This window comes from Panicum virgatum, chromosome 1N (assembly GCF_016808335.1).
Source record: "Panicum virgatum strain AP13 chromosome 1N, P.virgatum_v5, whole genome shotgun sequence".
In the NCBI taxonomy this organism is placed as follows: domain Eukaryota; kingdom Viridiplantae; phylum Streptophyta; class Magnoliopsida; order Poales; family Poaceae; genus Panicum; species Panicum virgatum.
This window is the reverse complement of record NC_053145.1, coordinates 11,493,489-11,508,896: the sequence shown is the minus strand read 5'-3', so window position 1 is coordinate 11,508,896 and position 15,408 is coordinate 11,493,489. Positions and strand designations below refer to the sequence as shown.

Sequence of the window (15,408 nt, the reverse complement as noted above, 5' to 3'; positions counted from 1 at the left end):
CGACGATCCTCCAATAGCCAGCGTCGGTTTAACCGATGAATGTAAACTGCCCCTTCTGAAAACTAGCCGTTACAACTTGGGCAGATTAACCGACGTATCATCGGTTTAACCGGTGAGTGTAGTTGTCCACTGATCAACTGAAAAACCAAGTCTCTGGACAACTGCACCGACGTTAACTCAAAACCATCGTCGGTTTAACCGGTGAGTACAACTTCAGAAATCCCTGGAAAAACCATCTCACTGGTCAAGTGCACCGACGTCTCAATTCAAACCGCGTCGGTTTAACCGGTGTATAGAACTTGAAACACCCTGGAAAAACCAACTCTGGACTAATGCACCGACGTTAAATTCAAACACGTCGGTTTAACCGGTGTATTGACTTGTCCAGACTCTGCTGACTTTGTTTAACCGACGTATAGAAAAATGAAAGCGTCGGTTAAACCGGTGTTAAAGACTTTTTCTGATTTTGCCTTTTCTGATTTAAGTCTTGAATGAAATCCAAATATTCTTGAGATATAAGTTGAAAACCACTTATTTGAACTTCTAGAAACCTGAGTGACCATAGTGTGCATCCATTTTTGATTGACCATGTCCATGCTCAAGTTACTTGGCCTTAACCCCTCTTAATAGTGCGATCACTACAAGACTATAAACCTATACTAACATAAGTGTCCTTCTCAACCTTATGACACTTAGGACTAGAAAGATCCTTAGTCTTGACATATATTAGAGTTGAAAACCGAGATCGCCTTTTTGGATAACGAAATTGAGGGGCCTCTTTTGACATATGACCAAATAAAACTACGAGCTCTCTCTAACTCTACCCTCCCCCTGACTCCAACTCCCCCTGACTCTCTCCCCCTTTGGCGTCAAAGCACCAAAAAGGCGAGCTACTGATCCGGCTGTCGCGGCACGGCGAGGAAGTGGTCCGGGTCATCGTCGTCGTCGTCGTCGGACGATGTACCCTCGGTGACAGACGGGAGCTGCTGGTCAGAACTGCCTACTGGATCTGAACTGACTGGGGGTGTAGCTGTCGTCGAGGCTCTCGTGCTGGCACTGCCTGGAAGAGGGTCCGTAGAAGTGGTAACCGGCTAAGCAGAAGATGTGTCAACATCTGAAGTAGTAAGTGCTGAAGCTGCCGGCTGTGTCGACTGCTGAAGCAAAGAACCCTCTCCTCCTCCCCCTGAAGGTAGTGTCTGTGGTACGATGGGGAGGGCGACTGACTGGACTGCCAAAGGAGAGTCCTGGAAGAGTGAAGTCGCTGGCAGTGGTGAGAAGAGTGGACGACCGGCAGACCCAAGTAGTGCGGACATCGAGAACGTGGTCTCCGGTGTCGCCGTAGTCCCTGGAGCTGTAGTAGGGGCTAGAGCTGGAGTGGCTGCAAGCTGGGGTGCTCCAACGCCCTGAAGGCCTGGCTGTCCTGGATGCTGCGGGGCGGGGTGGGCGGCGGGCGGCAGGCGAGTGAGCAGCGCCGCCTCGGGCGAGCTCCGCTCCGCCGCGGTGCGGGCGAGCCCTGCGCGGGCGGGCTCGGCGGGGCGGAGCGGCCAGGGCGGGCCGCCGCCGGACGGAGGCCGCGACGCCGTCGCCCCCACGCGCGATGGTGTAGGGGCGGAGGAGGCGAGCGGGGGCCGCGCGTGCCGGGCTCCCCCGCGGCGGCGGCGGGCGGGACACGCCTCCTCCTCGCGGCCGAGCTCCTCCCCTGCTCCCACCGCTCGGCCCCTCTGCTCTGGCCCTGCTCGCCGCCACCCCCAGACCTCGGCGCGGCTCGCCGGCCCCGGAGATCTGGGCTGCCCCTGCTGCGCGACCTCGCCGCGCCCCCGCGCCGGCGGCGCCTTCCTCCTCCGCGTGGGGCCATGGCGGGCGGGCGGGCGAGCGCTGTCGCGGCGTTGGGCTCGAGGCCCTCCCTCCTCCCGCCCCCTCCCATGGCGCGTGGGCTCCGAGCTCCGGCCGCGTGGCCATGGCGCCGAGCTCGGGCGGGAGGACGGCGCGCGGTTGGGGACGACTGCGGGAAGGACAAGGGGCCCGCGCGCGTCAGTTCCCAGAGTCGTCCGTTCCGCGCCACGGATGCCACGCGGGAGCTCGAACTCCATTTTCCAGAGCCGCTTAACGCGCCCCGCTGCAGCGAAAAAAACGCTAAAGGCACTCTGTAAACAAGGTAGCGCGCGGCTCACGGAGCCCGCTGCGGAGAGCCTTATCTTCTGTGCCGTACGCATGGAGCCATGAACACCGCTGTTCATCCTCGTTGCAAAGTGATCCTCGGTGCATCAGTGCCGGTTTTGCAGCTGTACGCCGCAGGCTGCGTGATAGCGTCAGCATCAAACTTGGCACAAAGTTCCATCTAAAAACTCCCTAACATCTAAAAGCTCCATGTAATGCAATTACCGCGTCATTTTCCCCGAACATAGCCGAAGCAAGAGATTTATTAACTTGGAACAAAGTTTAGTAAGTGAGAACGCAGCGTGTGGCGGAAGAACGGAGAGCCCCCCTGAGACGAGGGGAGGACGGCGGAGCAGCTGGTGGTGGAATTCATGGCAGCTGGTTCGAGGATGGAATAAGCTGAGGTAGACGACGCACGGGCACGGCACGGGCAGGGCTATCTTCGGTACAGTGGAGTGGAGGGAATTCGGCCATTCAAGACGCAGCGCAGCAGGTCCAGCCGCAGCGTGGCGCTGCATTGCACTGCACTGCGATTACAGGCAGGCATGGTGATGTCAGCAAAATCTGGTGGGTAGATCTTCGACGGACGAGCCATTAAAATGGTGGGGCCGGAGCGGAGGAGCAACAGAGAGTGTCAGAATGAGCAGTATCGTTGGGGCCGTGGCCGACTGACCTCATGCACAGCGAACCTACCACTGCTGCCTATTGCTTCCGGTAGCGGTAGTAGCCTGGCTGGTTCCCTTCAGATTCCTGTACGCTTGGCTTGCTAATCAAAGATTAGCAGCAGTGTTGGAGGCGATGAGCAAACTGTGGAGTTCTGTGACAGTTGAACCACGGTGGTGATGGGTCATCTGGACTACTCAGAGCGTAGCAGACAGAGTGCTCTATCGCTCAGGCCCCCACCTACATCTTGCAGCTCCCCAATCTGCTGCTAGTGTTGTGCTTGTGCGTCCATAACTGGACATGAAGAGGCCGGGTTAAGATCAGCATCGGAATTCCCAGGGGAAAAGGAGAGAATGAAACAGGATTCTTTTTCTTTCTAGAAGAGGAAAGGAGAGGGAGGAGAGGAGAAAATGAACCTGTCTTTTTTTTTTCTGATAGTTGAACCTGTCTATATGATTAGACCGCTAAGGAAGCAACGGCTATTTCTAAAAGCAGGTATTATGGCTGGCGGATAGCCGGCGCACGATTACGTGGAGGGGAGAGAAATTGGGAACGGACGCGTAGCTCCTCGCCAGCTGCGGTGGGTGAAATCGCGACGCGCGTGCTGTAATTGGGCGAGAAGAAAATCTAAGCATTAAACAGTAGCCAGACTCATCCTCTGGCGCGCGCCTTGCCGCCCGCAACCGGCGACGAGCGGGCGGGACTATAAGGCTGACCACAGCGGAGGAAGCAAGAGCAAATTTGCTCCCTCCTCGTTTCCCACGCCCTCTCTGTCTACAGTGCCAAACAGTGCATCTACAGTGTCAAACAGTATATTTGCTCCTTCATTTGCTTGACGGTCTAAAACATCTTCATTTGCTTGACGGTCTAAAACATGCTAATGGAGGTAGGCGTAGGCGGGGCAATGGCACACCGGAGCCTCGACTGTCACTCGAGTATAATCATTGGAACGTCACTGTAGCAACATGGGGATGCCGGATGGGGACACTGAAAAGAGGCTTTGCCTTTGCAGCAACCAGAGCAGAGCTCAAGGGCATGCTGCCATGCTGGAGTACTCCTCGCTTTCTTTCTATCTACTCCCTCCGTCTCAAAATATAAGCATTTATCGATTTCCGCGATTCACGTTTGACCGTTCATCTTATTCGAAAAATTTGTAAAAATATTATTTATTTTGTTATGACATGTTTTATCATCGTATATATTTTAAGTATATCATAATTGTTTTTACATTTTCATAAGTTTTTTAAATAAGATGAATGGTCAAACGTGATCAGCAAAAGTCAACAAATGCTTATATTCTGGGACGGAGGGAGTACCACATGAGTTTTTTCGGGGAAAAAAGAATTCCAACCTTTCTTCGAAAAAAAAGAATTCCTACCAACGGGAAGAATTTCTGCATGCTCTCTGCTCGTCCATCCCCTCTACAATCCGATATGTTCAGAGCAGGTATTATAAGAGACTGCAAGCCGGCTGGGATCCGACGTGGGGAGGAGAGAGAGCACGAACGGGCGGCAGTTGAATCGCCCGGCGAAGAGACTCGCGCTCTCACTGCAACACATTAAAAACGAGCTCTGCGATGTGCTGAGCGCGGGCTCCCAGCCGGCAGCGAGCTGGGACCATAAAACTTGCTCTCAGGGGGGATACATAGAAGGTAAACAGTGTTCTCTAAAATGTAAATATAAGTATTCGTATTTGTGTTTGTTTTTAAAATGCATGCTGAGACTATTTTTCTGACAAGTGTAAATGCATGTGAGTACACTTTACTTTAAACAATGGAATGGCGCGTAAATCATTTTTCTCATTCTCACACTCCTTTCCTCGGTAAGAGGAAAATCGTGTTGTTCTTTTCTCTATAAAAAATTTGTCTCCCTCTTTTTCAGACAAAAACATCACCCATAGATCCGAAAGTTTTAGTTGTGTTTTGTGTACCCATTGCATTTCAAAGACTGCACCTGCACATGGAGGACTGCAACAAATGACCTCCATGGCAGTAGCCTACGGATCCTAGCCTGTCCTCCCCCGGTCACTGCACTGCTCCCTAGCTACCTGTGCTCAGGGTTGCCTTCCTTCCAGGCCTAGTGCCTGCACCTGCACACTTTTAGTACATTATTACTGTATTTCTACACACTTGTCTTGTTTAGTTCTCACCCCACAAACTTCGTAAACACAAAAAAAACTGTCACATCGAATGTTTTGACACATGCATGTAGTACTAAATGAAGTTTATTTACAAAACTTTTTGCATAGATGGGCTGTAAATCGCGAGACGAATCTAATGAGCCTACTTAATCTATGATTTGCAACAGTGATACTACAATAACCATCCGCTAATTATTGATTAATTATGGATTAATTAGCATCATTAGATTCGTCTCGCGATTTACAACCCATCTGTGCAAAAAGTTTTGTAAATAGACTTTATTTAGTACTTCAAATTAATAAGATTCCAACGCAAAAAAAATTTTTGCGCTGGAATTAAACATGGCCTTACATTATTACTTCCTTTTACATTATTCTCTTTGCATTGGTGTTTGGAGAGATATATGAACAAATTGTGTTTGGTTTGGAGAATCTGCCGGAGTACTTGTTTTGTGAGTACTCTATCTGTGGGCAGTGAACCATGTGAATAGTAACAATCTTGCCAGTTTATCAAAAAATCTGGCCCGAAGCTATTGTAACATTTTTTATTTGTATTTGATAAATATTGTCCCACTATAGACTAATTAGACTCATAAGATTTTTTTTACACTTTTCAGCTAAACTGTGCAATTAGTTATTTTGTTTAATTATATTTAATGCTACATGTATGTGGGAAGAAATTTGATATGACATGCTACTGTAGCACTTTTTGATTCCTTTTTGAGAACTAAACACTCCCTAAACAATCCACCATTCACGCAGCGACTCAGGGCCTGTTTCAGCATTTTTGATACGAATCTCTCAACCATACAAACTCTGAAGTACAACTGCAAAGGTGAAACCTTTCTGCCAGTCCTCAAAATTGTTTTTTAGGGTGTTTATTTAGTTCTCAAAAAATTAATATATGCATAGAGCATTAAACACGTAGTTAAAAAATAACTAATTACACAATTTAACTGATTTATACGATACAGATCTTTTAAAACTTAATTAGTCTATGATTAAATATTAATTGCCAAATAACAACGAAATTTGCTACAATAACAAAATTTAAACTTTTTCACCAACTAAACACCCTCTTTGTTTTCTGAGTGGTCGTCAAAATTGTTTTTTTTCTTTTTGAAAAGTAGTACTACCTCCGTCCTAAAATATAAGCATTTGTTGACTCCTGCTGCTCATGTTTGACCATTCGTCTTATTCAAAAAATTTATGAAATATTATTTATTTTGTTATGATATATTTTATCATTGTATATATTTAAAGTATATCTTAATTATTTTTATTTTTTTCCAAATTTTTTAAATAAGACGAATGATCAAACATGATCAGCAAAAATCAACAAATACTTATATTTTGGGACGGAAGTAGTAGTCAAAATTGTGAGCAGTACACCACATCCCACACGTTCCGACAACTTCAACTGTAAAATGTAAAAGCAATTTCGACCGTATCCAGAACCACAGTACAGGCGACCGTCAATAGAGGCAAGGAATCTGAATTTTGCAAGAATCTGACCAAAATCCAAGATGCCGTGTTGCCACTCACAAGAATCCGACATGGTGCTAAATGCAAGGCATGATAGATTTTTGTGCTTACGGTGAAATGTCATAATCTGCAGGCTCAAACCAAACACGCTACGGCTACCTATGGGCATAGTAATAATTCAACAAAAAGTTGGAGCAAACAGGTAGAAACACAAGGAAGGGTGGAATTCCACAAAGAATCGGTAAATCTGCAAGGAATTCTATTCCTCCAGTTAATATTTTTTGAAAACTATTCCTCCAGTTAATATGCCAAGGTTTTTCTTGGCATCTACTACCTGCTTTTGCGCTTATTGATTGTCGAATTTTTTTGTCTCCATTGCGTTGGAGAAGCCTGGCAGCTATACGGTGATGCAGCTCCAAGAAAGAATGCTATACTACAATGCCTTAAGAATGTTAAGGCAGCAAGGAGCATCGCAGCACCGAAAGAGTTAAAACTCATTCTAAGTTTCTAACTAGAGGGGATAGGAGCTGCATCACTTCGTTCTTCTGTCAAGATTGAAACAGTAGTGTCCTCCCTTGATGGAACTTTAAGCCAAACCTTCATCGAGTCATAAACAGTAAATCCTATGGCTACTGATGGCACCACCTGTGAATGAGAGTGTGTAAGGTGCATGTTTTGACATTAAACTCAGTGCTTTTGCTTTACTAACTTAAAGAAAATCGGGATAAACATTACATATGCAGAACGCATGTCATAATTATATATCAATATACACGTGAGGATCTTTATTTTTTGGCACGAGCACAGAAAGGAAATGAAAATACGCTGATGTGTATACAACCTAAAATACTAGTAAAGAATGATCACACAGCTAGAACAACAGCCCTTGATAAAACATTCTAATAACTTCACTGTTCTGGTGAACATTAATGACATAATGGTGCAAGTGTTTAAATGAAGTAAAGACTTTGGAGTCTAGTGAAAATACATATCAGAACTTCTAGTTTATCGAAAGTCAAGTTCTACAGCCAGGACAATGAAATACAGTATTTCTGGCAGTTTTTTTTTCCAGAAAAGCACAACTAAATGAACTTTTGATGGCACAATAAAAGAAATATCTCACCTTCAAATAGTTGATAGATAATCCGGAGAATAGTTGTCGCCAACCTTGCTGCTTTGCTATCAGAACCAGGCTTTCAAATGTTCCTCTCCCCACAAGGCTGGACGATGAAAGGGCCTGAACCTGAAAATGGTGTGTCACATGTTATTATTTAGAACATATCAATGCTTAACGGTCACATGCCATGAGCAAAACTATACCTGCATTTGCCGCCTAACAACATCAAGGGGGTATGTTATTGTCTGTCCTACCAAACCCGCAACTGATCCACAACCAAGTTTAGCTATGATATCTTTCCTGTGCTCTTCAGGAACATGACTTTTCATCTTCTCATAAAAGTAGAATTTAAGACCAGAGTAAGGGAAGATTCCATATAGTGACGGAGCTGCAGAACAATAAATCATAGTTAATAAAGGTGAGTGTGTTAGAAACTGGCCTTAGAAGATAGTGAAATATTATATATGTATACCCATGCCACGGTATATGCCTTTCAACCCATTTTGTCTGTATATTGTTTTGACACAATCCATAATCCCTTTGTAAACCCGTTCAGAGGGCTTACATTCTCTGAAACCGACATTCACTGCACCTTTTACCTGCAGAGAGGACAAGTAATTAGAAAGGTACTGACAATCAAAGGAAACAGGTCATATATTCATAAAAGTACTAGATATATTCTATCAAACACAGCAATATCAGTAATAATGCTAATCAGATCAGAAGATCATTGTTTGACCCATAATACATCAAAGGCAACTTAAAACCCAACAGAAGTGTGGTTTTCCAGTTCAATGATCTACCAACAAGCATTCGGACAAACCTGATAAGCCAACTTTGTGCGGACTAGATCAAGAGGGTATGTGCATATGACAGCTGTTCCTCCAGCTATCGATCCAGCCATGAGATCAAGAACAGGCCCTTGCTCAACATTCGGAAAAGCAAGAATGATCCACCGGCGGTATTCTTCATAGGCCATATAATGCAGAGCTGCATAAGGAACAATTCGAGCAACACTAGCACCATTACCCCTAAAGAAAAACAATTCAAAAGTCAAGCTCAGGAGTGCAACATGTATTGATAGCCTACCATCTGCTATGCAAACTAGGAAGAGGCCAACCTGTAAAACCCTAAAAGACCTTCTGTTCGGTAGATTGTTCGGAAGGATCCGATCAGTCCAGAACCATGAAACTCAGCTCTTCCTGTCTGATATGTCCAATAGAATTTCAAATATCAGCTGGCTACTTAAGATTCCCAGCAACATGAACAGATCAACTAGAACCCCCCCCCCCCCTCCCCCCCGCCCCCAAAAAAAAGAAAGAAAAAAGAAATCAATATTCTTTAGCTGTACTCTAAATCTCCAATCGATCAGAATTCTGTTAATTTAGGTTACTTAAATTTGCACCTGGAACACAATTTTATCTTTTGCATGGCAACCCCAATTGGAGTCCATTTTGCATCATTGATGGTCAATCTACGTTCCACTCTTTCATCTTGACACACCCACTGTAAAATGTCATGCACACACAAGGTACTTCTAAAAGAACTCTGACCATCAGCCAAACTAGCAGTCAGTTATATGTTGATATAAAGGTCACTGGAAAAGTTTATTAGGCTATAACGCACAATACTAAAAGGGTTTCTTTGCAGTTACATAATACTTCACCTGGAATTATTGATTCCCCCCTTCTTCCTTCCATGTTACATAATGCGAAATCTTGTATTATCAATTTCATAGTAACAGGGTAGCATCAGCATGCGCTTGGGAAATTGGAATATAGGCAGTTCACCAAAGAGCCAAAATCGACCCACAAATTGCTGGAAATGTGCACGTCAATGAAAACGTTTCAATTTTATTCCTTCCAGCTTTGTATTTTATCAGACATTCCCATAAGTAACCACAAGAGCCCAAAACCAAACAGACATACATTTGAGCTCAACCCAAATCGTATTTACCAATGGAGGCATGGAACAGGTTTTCAGCCCAGCAATTAACTACTTGGTCAAAAACTAGACCACTTTCGCAAAATCTTCCTTGTCATGTATCCTTAAATTCACAGCATACTGAATCATATCTCACAAAAGGATGTGCTACTGATTACAAAGAAGCGATCCTGAACCTGATACCTCTAGCAAACTGTAACCAACCTGTCTCATGACCATAGAAGTTGACCCACCGACAACACGTAACATTACTAAGCATTTTAGAATGACTTGCAAGTTCGTGCCTTGTGTTGCCAGGAGGCGCTAAGGCAGAACGTACCGCTAGCGTGTGCTGCCACCGTTCGAGATTCAATGATCACGCAACGCAACTTGCACCTATAGATAGGATAAGACTCGAGAGCCCTCGACCGTCGGCGAGCAAAGAATCCACTGCCCAAGCCCGCGCGAGGACGGCCGCCACACGGAGTCGCATATCCATCCCTCAACAAGGCCAAATGTGCCACGGGAACATATTCGGCGAGAACCCAAGATAGCGCCCTCCAATCCGTCAAGGATTCTGCATCGCCATCCTCACTACAGGGCACAGAACAATCTGTTCTTGCTTCGCGGGATCGCGGTTACCTGGAAGAGGATCTTGACGCGCTCGAGCGGCGCGACAGCGGTCTTGGCGACGCCGCCGGCGACCCCTCCGGCGAGGAGCTCCCGCACGGCGAGCGGCAGCACGGCGCCGCCGACGCCGCGGCCGCTGGTCTCCGCCGCCTCCCCGGCCCGCGCGTCCATGCCCCGCCCCGCCCCGCCCGACCTCCCTCCCCTCCTCTCGCGCGCGCGGCGGCGGGAGGAGCGCGAGGAGGGGGAAGAGGAGGCGCGTCGCGAATTGGTAGGTGGAAGAGGGGAAGAGGAGAAGGGAAACCGAGGGGAAATCAAAGCGGGCGTGGTGGTTTGCGCTCGGGCCCACATGTAAGCGGATGGGGTGGGGCCACGCGGACGCGGCGGCGGAAAGCGAAGGGGAGCCGCCGGTCAGCCGTGGCGGGGCGGAACCGGATTGGGCGAGGCGGCAGTTGGTTGGTGAGCGCGCCAAGCCAAGCGAAGCCGCCGATGCGCACGGCTTCGGAATTTTTTTCCCCTTACTTATAGAGAAGACACCATATGATTCAGCCCTTCTTTAAATGCACTCCTTAAAATTTTTGGGCCGTGTTTGGTTAGGGGGTGTAAAAGTTTATATAAAAACTTTTTGCCTCTTTGACCACTAATTAGAGGTATTAGATGAAGTCTAATTATAAAACAATTTTTATAATTATAATATTGTAACATGTGCTGTAGCTAATAAGGTCTTTGACCGCATGATTAGAGGATGATTTGAGAGTGGTTACTGTAGCATCAATGTAGCCAATCATAGTGGAACTTGGCTCATTAGATTCGTCTCGAAAAGCTACACCCATCCATGAAAAGGTTTCGCAAATAAACTTCGTTTAGTACTCCATGCGGACATTCGTCTTTTTGTGTAAAGTTTTACCAAACACGGACTTGAAAGAGGATCTTTTCACATTTTAAGTATTAAATATAGACTAATTACAAAATTAATTATAGATTTCGTCCGTAAATCGCGAGACGAATCTAAGAAGCCTACTTAATCCGTCATTAGTAAATCGCGAGACGAATCTAATGAGCATACTTAATCCGGCATTAGTATATGTTACTGCAGTAATTACTGTAGCAATTTAATATCTAATCATTGTCTAATTAGACTCATTAGATTCGTCTCGCAATTTATAAGCAAACTATGTAATTATTTTTTTATTTCATCTAAATTTAATACTCTATATATGTAAGGTTCTCATTCGATATGATAGTTTTGTAATTTTGCATTTTGCATTTAAACAAAGGGTCATGATGCTCGACACTTTTGTGGTACACGTGGTACAGCAGGGTTTGCCTAGTTTGCAAAAAAAATTGGGTTTTGATATTGTAGCACTTTCGTTAACCATGAACTAATTAGGTTTGAAAGTTCATCTCGTCACTGTGTAATTAGTTATTTTTTTTCAACTCTATTTAATGCTCCATGCACGTATTCGAAGATTCGATGTGATGGGTACTGTAAGAATTTTTTTGGAAACTAAACAGGGAACGGTTTTATGCTCTAGTTTTTTGTTAAATCTTGTTTTATGTCTTGGTTAAATGGAGATACCGGTTTAAGGTGTTATACTATTAGGATGGTCTTGAAACTTGTACAGTAGGCTATTCTTGATGTATAGATGCTATAATAAAAAAGTTTGAGGCTCTTTACTCGTGTTTATCATGCTCAAATGATTCATCTAGGTTTAAAGGCACTAAATGTGTTTAGATATTTCTGTTGCTTGGAAAAGTCTGAAAATTTTATAAATGCTATATTTGGTGAGCTTATTCTTCTGGAGAATTTTTTAGTCCAGATTCACAGTAGAAAATTATATAAGATTAAATCTTGGCTTACGCAGAGTTGTTTTGTCCAATTTATTGTGCGCTGTTAACTACACAGTAAAATCTAAAAAATTCACAGTAGTACATTTACATTCTTCTAAGTGTTCTGTGAAATTTTGATAGCCAGAACTTGCATGGTTTGCTCTGTAGAAATTAATATAGGTTGTAGCAGTATGGTCTTGTGTTAATTTCTGTAACTAATCTGCTGCATCAAAAGCCCTGAAACTATTACATTGAGATTACTGCTTGGTTTTGTGCTCTGCATAAAATTTTTAACACCAGAAACTATATCTAGCTTTGGGTTTTAGGTGCCACCCATTTTGCCTTATGTGTTGCTTTGAAAATAAAATTTCTGCATACTAATGAAAGTAGAAAGGCACAACTTATTCAGAGAAATGAGTAATGACAGTTTATTACATGGTAAATGATTGCATCATTCTCATTCATGTAGACGCAACGAACTACGTGGTGTAGGAGTTGGTTGCTGAGCCGGTCCAGGAGCAGCAGGTGGCACAAGAGCAACAAGACCCAGCCCTAGGCTTGGTCGATCCTAGTGCAGAGCAGCAGCCGGAAGGTAAGCTTCGGAGCATAACTCATAATTTAAAATTATGCAATGTTCTCAATTAAGTATGTATGCATTAAGTTTCTAGGAGTTGAATGAAATCATAGATGCATAATACCCTAGGTTCCCTTGATCTTATACTATCATGAGTTGGATGAAATCATAGTGCATAATACCATAGGTTCCCTTGATCTTATACTATCATGTGTAGATTGTTAGCATTGCCATACTTGCATAGGATTCGGTAGAAGTCGAGTGATTTCCAATCACTCGTGAGACATAGAGTGTCTTTATATTTTGGTATATGAGTTACTGGAGTAAACATGGAATGAATGAAATTGTGGACCGGACAGGAAATAATATTGAAATGTAGGAGATGGCAACAAGATAGGGTTCCTGATGTCTTATTAGCCCAGTCTGTGTTGATTAAGGTCCGGTCGTTGTTGACCCATTGATCGAGTTTGAACAATACTAACTACATACCGGCAGTAGGAGGTAGTCGAAGCCGGTAACCTAAGTACCTCGGTCACTGTGGTGTTTGAGCTGATACCTGCTCTTTAGTGGTGCTAGTTGTAAAACTCATGGCTGACCCTTCATAGGTATCGGTGGGGCTATCAGTCCCGGGTCGAGGGGTAGTTCATCCGTTTTGTAGTGGCCGACAGGAATTGTTGATGCGCGTGACTCGACTGGGATGCATTCATCGTGTGGTTAGATTTTCTTCGCAAGGATTAAATCGAATCGATTCGTCGATGTTCTCGGATAAGAGAACCTTGATCGCAGCCTCGCATCATAGTAAAGAAATGAGATGAAAGTTGTTGACTGTTGTTAATTGTTGTTGCTACCAAATTAATTATTTCTCCACTCTAGATATTTTAGTTTATGTTGCAAACATAGAAGATAGAATATTACATATAATCAACAATGGTCGTACGCATTGGATGATGCAAAAGGTCGGAACTTATGTATTTTCTCAAAACAAAGTAATGTTCTATACAATGAATTGTTACATGGAGTGTAAAAGCATCTTCAGGTGCAATTGAAGCATCGAATCATTGATATGGAAAGCGTGGGCCCGCCAAAATGTAAAATCTTCACTTGGCTAGCCTACCAGAACCAGTTGTGGACTGCAGATGGACTCGATCAGAGTGGTGGCCAAATCAGAAGAAGTGCCCGCTTTGTAGACATATGGGTGAATCGGCTTTGCTTTTTTTTTTTATGCAATGTCATTACACCAAACGCTACCTATGGTCCGAACTTGGGGCTACTGTACCTGCAGCGACCGTCAATCTGGCTTCATGGGATACCTGCGAGAGCGTAGCTCACTGGTGGAAGGTGGCAAGTGCTTCTAATGGACTGTCACCTAAGATGATGGGATTGCTTCTGGTACTTGTTTTCTAGAAAATTTGGAATGAGAGGAATGGAAGAATTGGAAACAAAGAGTCCTCAATCCAAATGCTGGTTGCAAAAATTATGGAGGAAAACTCGTGCCTGGTGCTTGGCAGGAGCTAAATATTGGGTGATTTATGCCCTGGAGATTAGGCTAGGCCTCAACTTTTTTTTACTTCTTTTATCTTAGGCCTTGTTATTTTTGTTCTCACCCTCCTATATTAATAGGAGAACGGCAAAACTCTTGTTGGTTTCTTTTTTTAAAAAATTGCTAAGACATGTCGTCGTCATCAGATGACTCTACTCTGTTAGGTTCTTCAGCGGTCAGCACCATTACTAGTTTTAGTTCGCTTCTTCTTTTGGCGTTTCAGGTGCTTCTTGGGTGTCCATTCCTCGGCTGCTTTCAGACTCTCCTCCTTCCGTAATTCGAACTCAGCCATCTCTTTCATCTTTTGGTAGTCAGCATCCATTCGTACAAGCTGTAGCTAGGTCCTGCTCTCTCCTCCTCATTTGTGGATACTGTAAAAGGAAGAATGTTTTTATACAGTAAAAAACACTTTTTCATAATGTACTAGCAGCTATCTTCTACAAAGGCTATACAAAGCTGTAATAATTAAGGTGGCTTAAATATTGCATTATCATAAATCACTTGCAACACTAGACATAAAAACAAAACACAACAAAACAAAACAAGATACACAGATCGATCCTGAACGGGATACAACGGTCCACGTTGGTGACTTACGCAGTACAAGATCTAAGTTATCTTAAAAGGAGTAAATCTCAATAAGTAATGAGACATAATGGAAGCTATTTCATTTAGCGATTTAATAAAACTATGAAAATATCCTATTGATTATGCACAAGGCACACAAACTTTATGATCACAAATACTAGAATACATGTTGAATAAAGCAGCTGTTTCATTGGGAAGACACAGATCATCTGTGCTGTTTTTAACACCGACTGACTAACATATGCAGCTTGTTGTCAACAGCAAGGCTTCCATGTTGTCAGATTATATTATCTTGCTCAAAATTATAGTTAGACTCTGTTCGCTGTGCTGTGGCTGGTGGCTGGTGCTGATTTGTTGTGAGAGAAAAGTACTGCTGGCTGGCTGGTGGCTGCTGGTTGGTGCTGGTTTGGTGTGAGGGAAAAATATTGTTTGCTAGATGCAGCGAATAGAGTGTTAAATAGCAACGTGAGTAATTTGGAACATTTAAACTTTTGGGGGGGGGGGGGGGGGGGGCGAACATTTAAACTTTAATTAGCCAGAAGCATTTAGCCATTTCCGACATTTCCAAACAAAAGCAGGTCAGGTGGAGGTGAAGGGCTGCGGCTCCGGTGGCCACACCACGTGTGCCCGTGTGGGGTTTGGAAGATGAGAGAATGGACAGAGATTTCATCAAAGCCGTCGGTTTACAAAAGATTTCAAATTACAATTCTAAATCTACTCAGATTACACATGGCAGACCGATCTCGGTACCTTGGTCCTTACTAA

The 15,408-nt window shown here is 44.2% G+C and overlaps 1 protein-coding gene across 2 annotated transcripts; it reads right to left on the bottom strand.

Annotated features, from left to right (window-relative positions):
- Positions 1-6,608: 6,608 nt before the first annotated feature.
- Positions 6,609-10,505, bottom strand: LOC120655147 (mitochondrial carrier protein CoAc2-like). 2 transcript variants are annotated; one of them, XM_039932862.1, is made up of 7 exons: positions 10,127-10,505; positions 8,682-8,767; positions 8,385-8,592; positions 8,034-8,160; positions 7,765-7,949; positions 7,568-7,687; positions 6,609-7,089 (listed from the first exon to the last, which is right to left on the bottom strand). In XM_039932862.1, exons 1-7 carry the CDS (start codon positions 10,460-10,462, stop codon positions 6,952-6,954), a joined length of 1,200 nt encoding a protein of 399 aa, XP_039788796.1. In that variant the 5' UTR covers positions 10,463-10,505; the 3' UTR covers positions 6,609-6,951. The 2 variants fall into 2 exon arrangements, with proteins under 2 accessions (XP_039788796.1, XP_039788797.1); XM_039932863.1 differs by lacking the exon at positions 10,127-10,505 and adding an exon at positions 8,967-10,116 and having other exon boundaries at positions 6,680-7,089.
- Between the last annotated feature and the right edge of the window lie 4,903 nt (positions 10,506-15,408).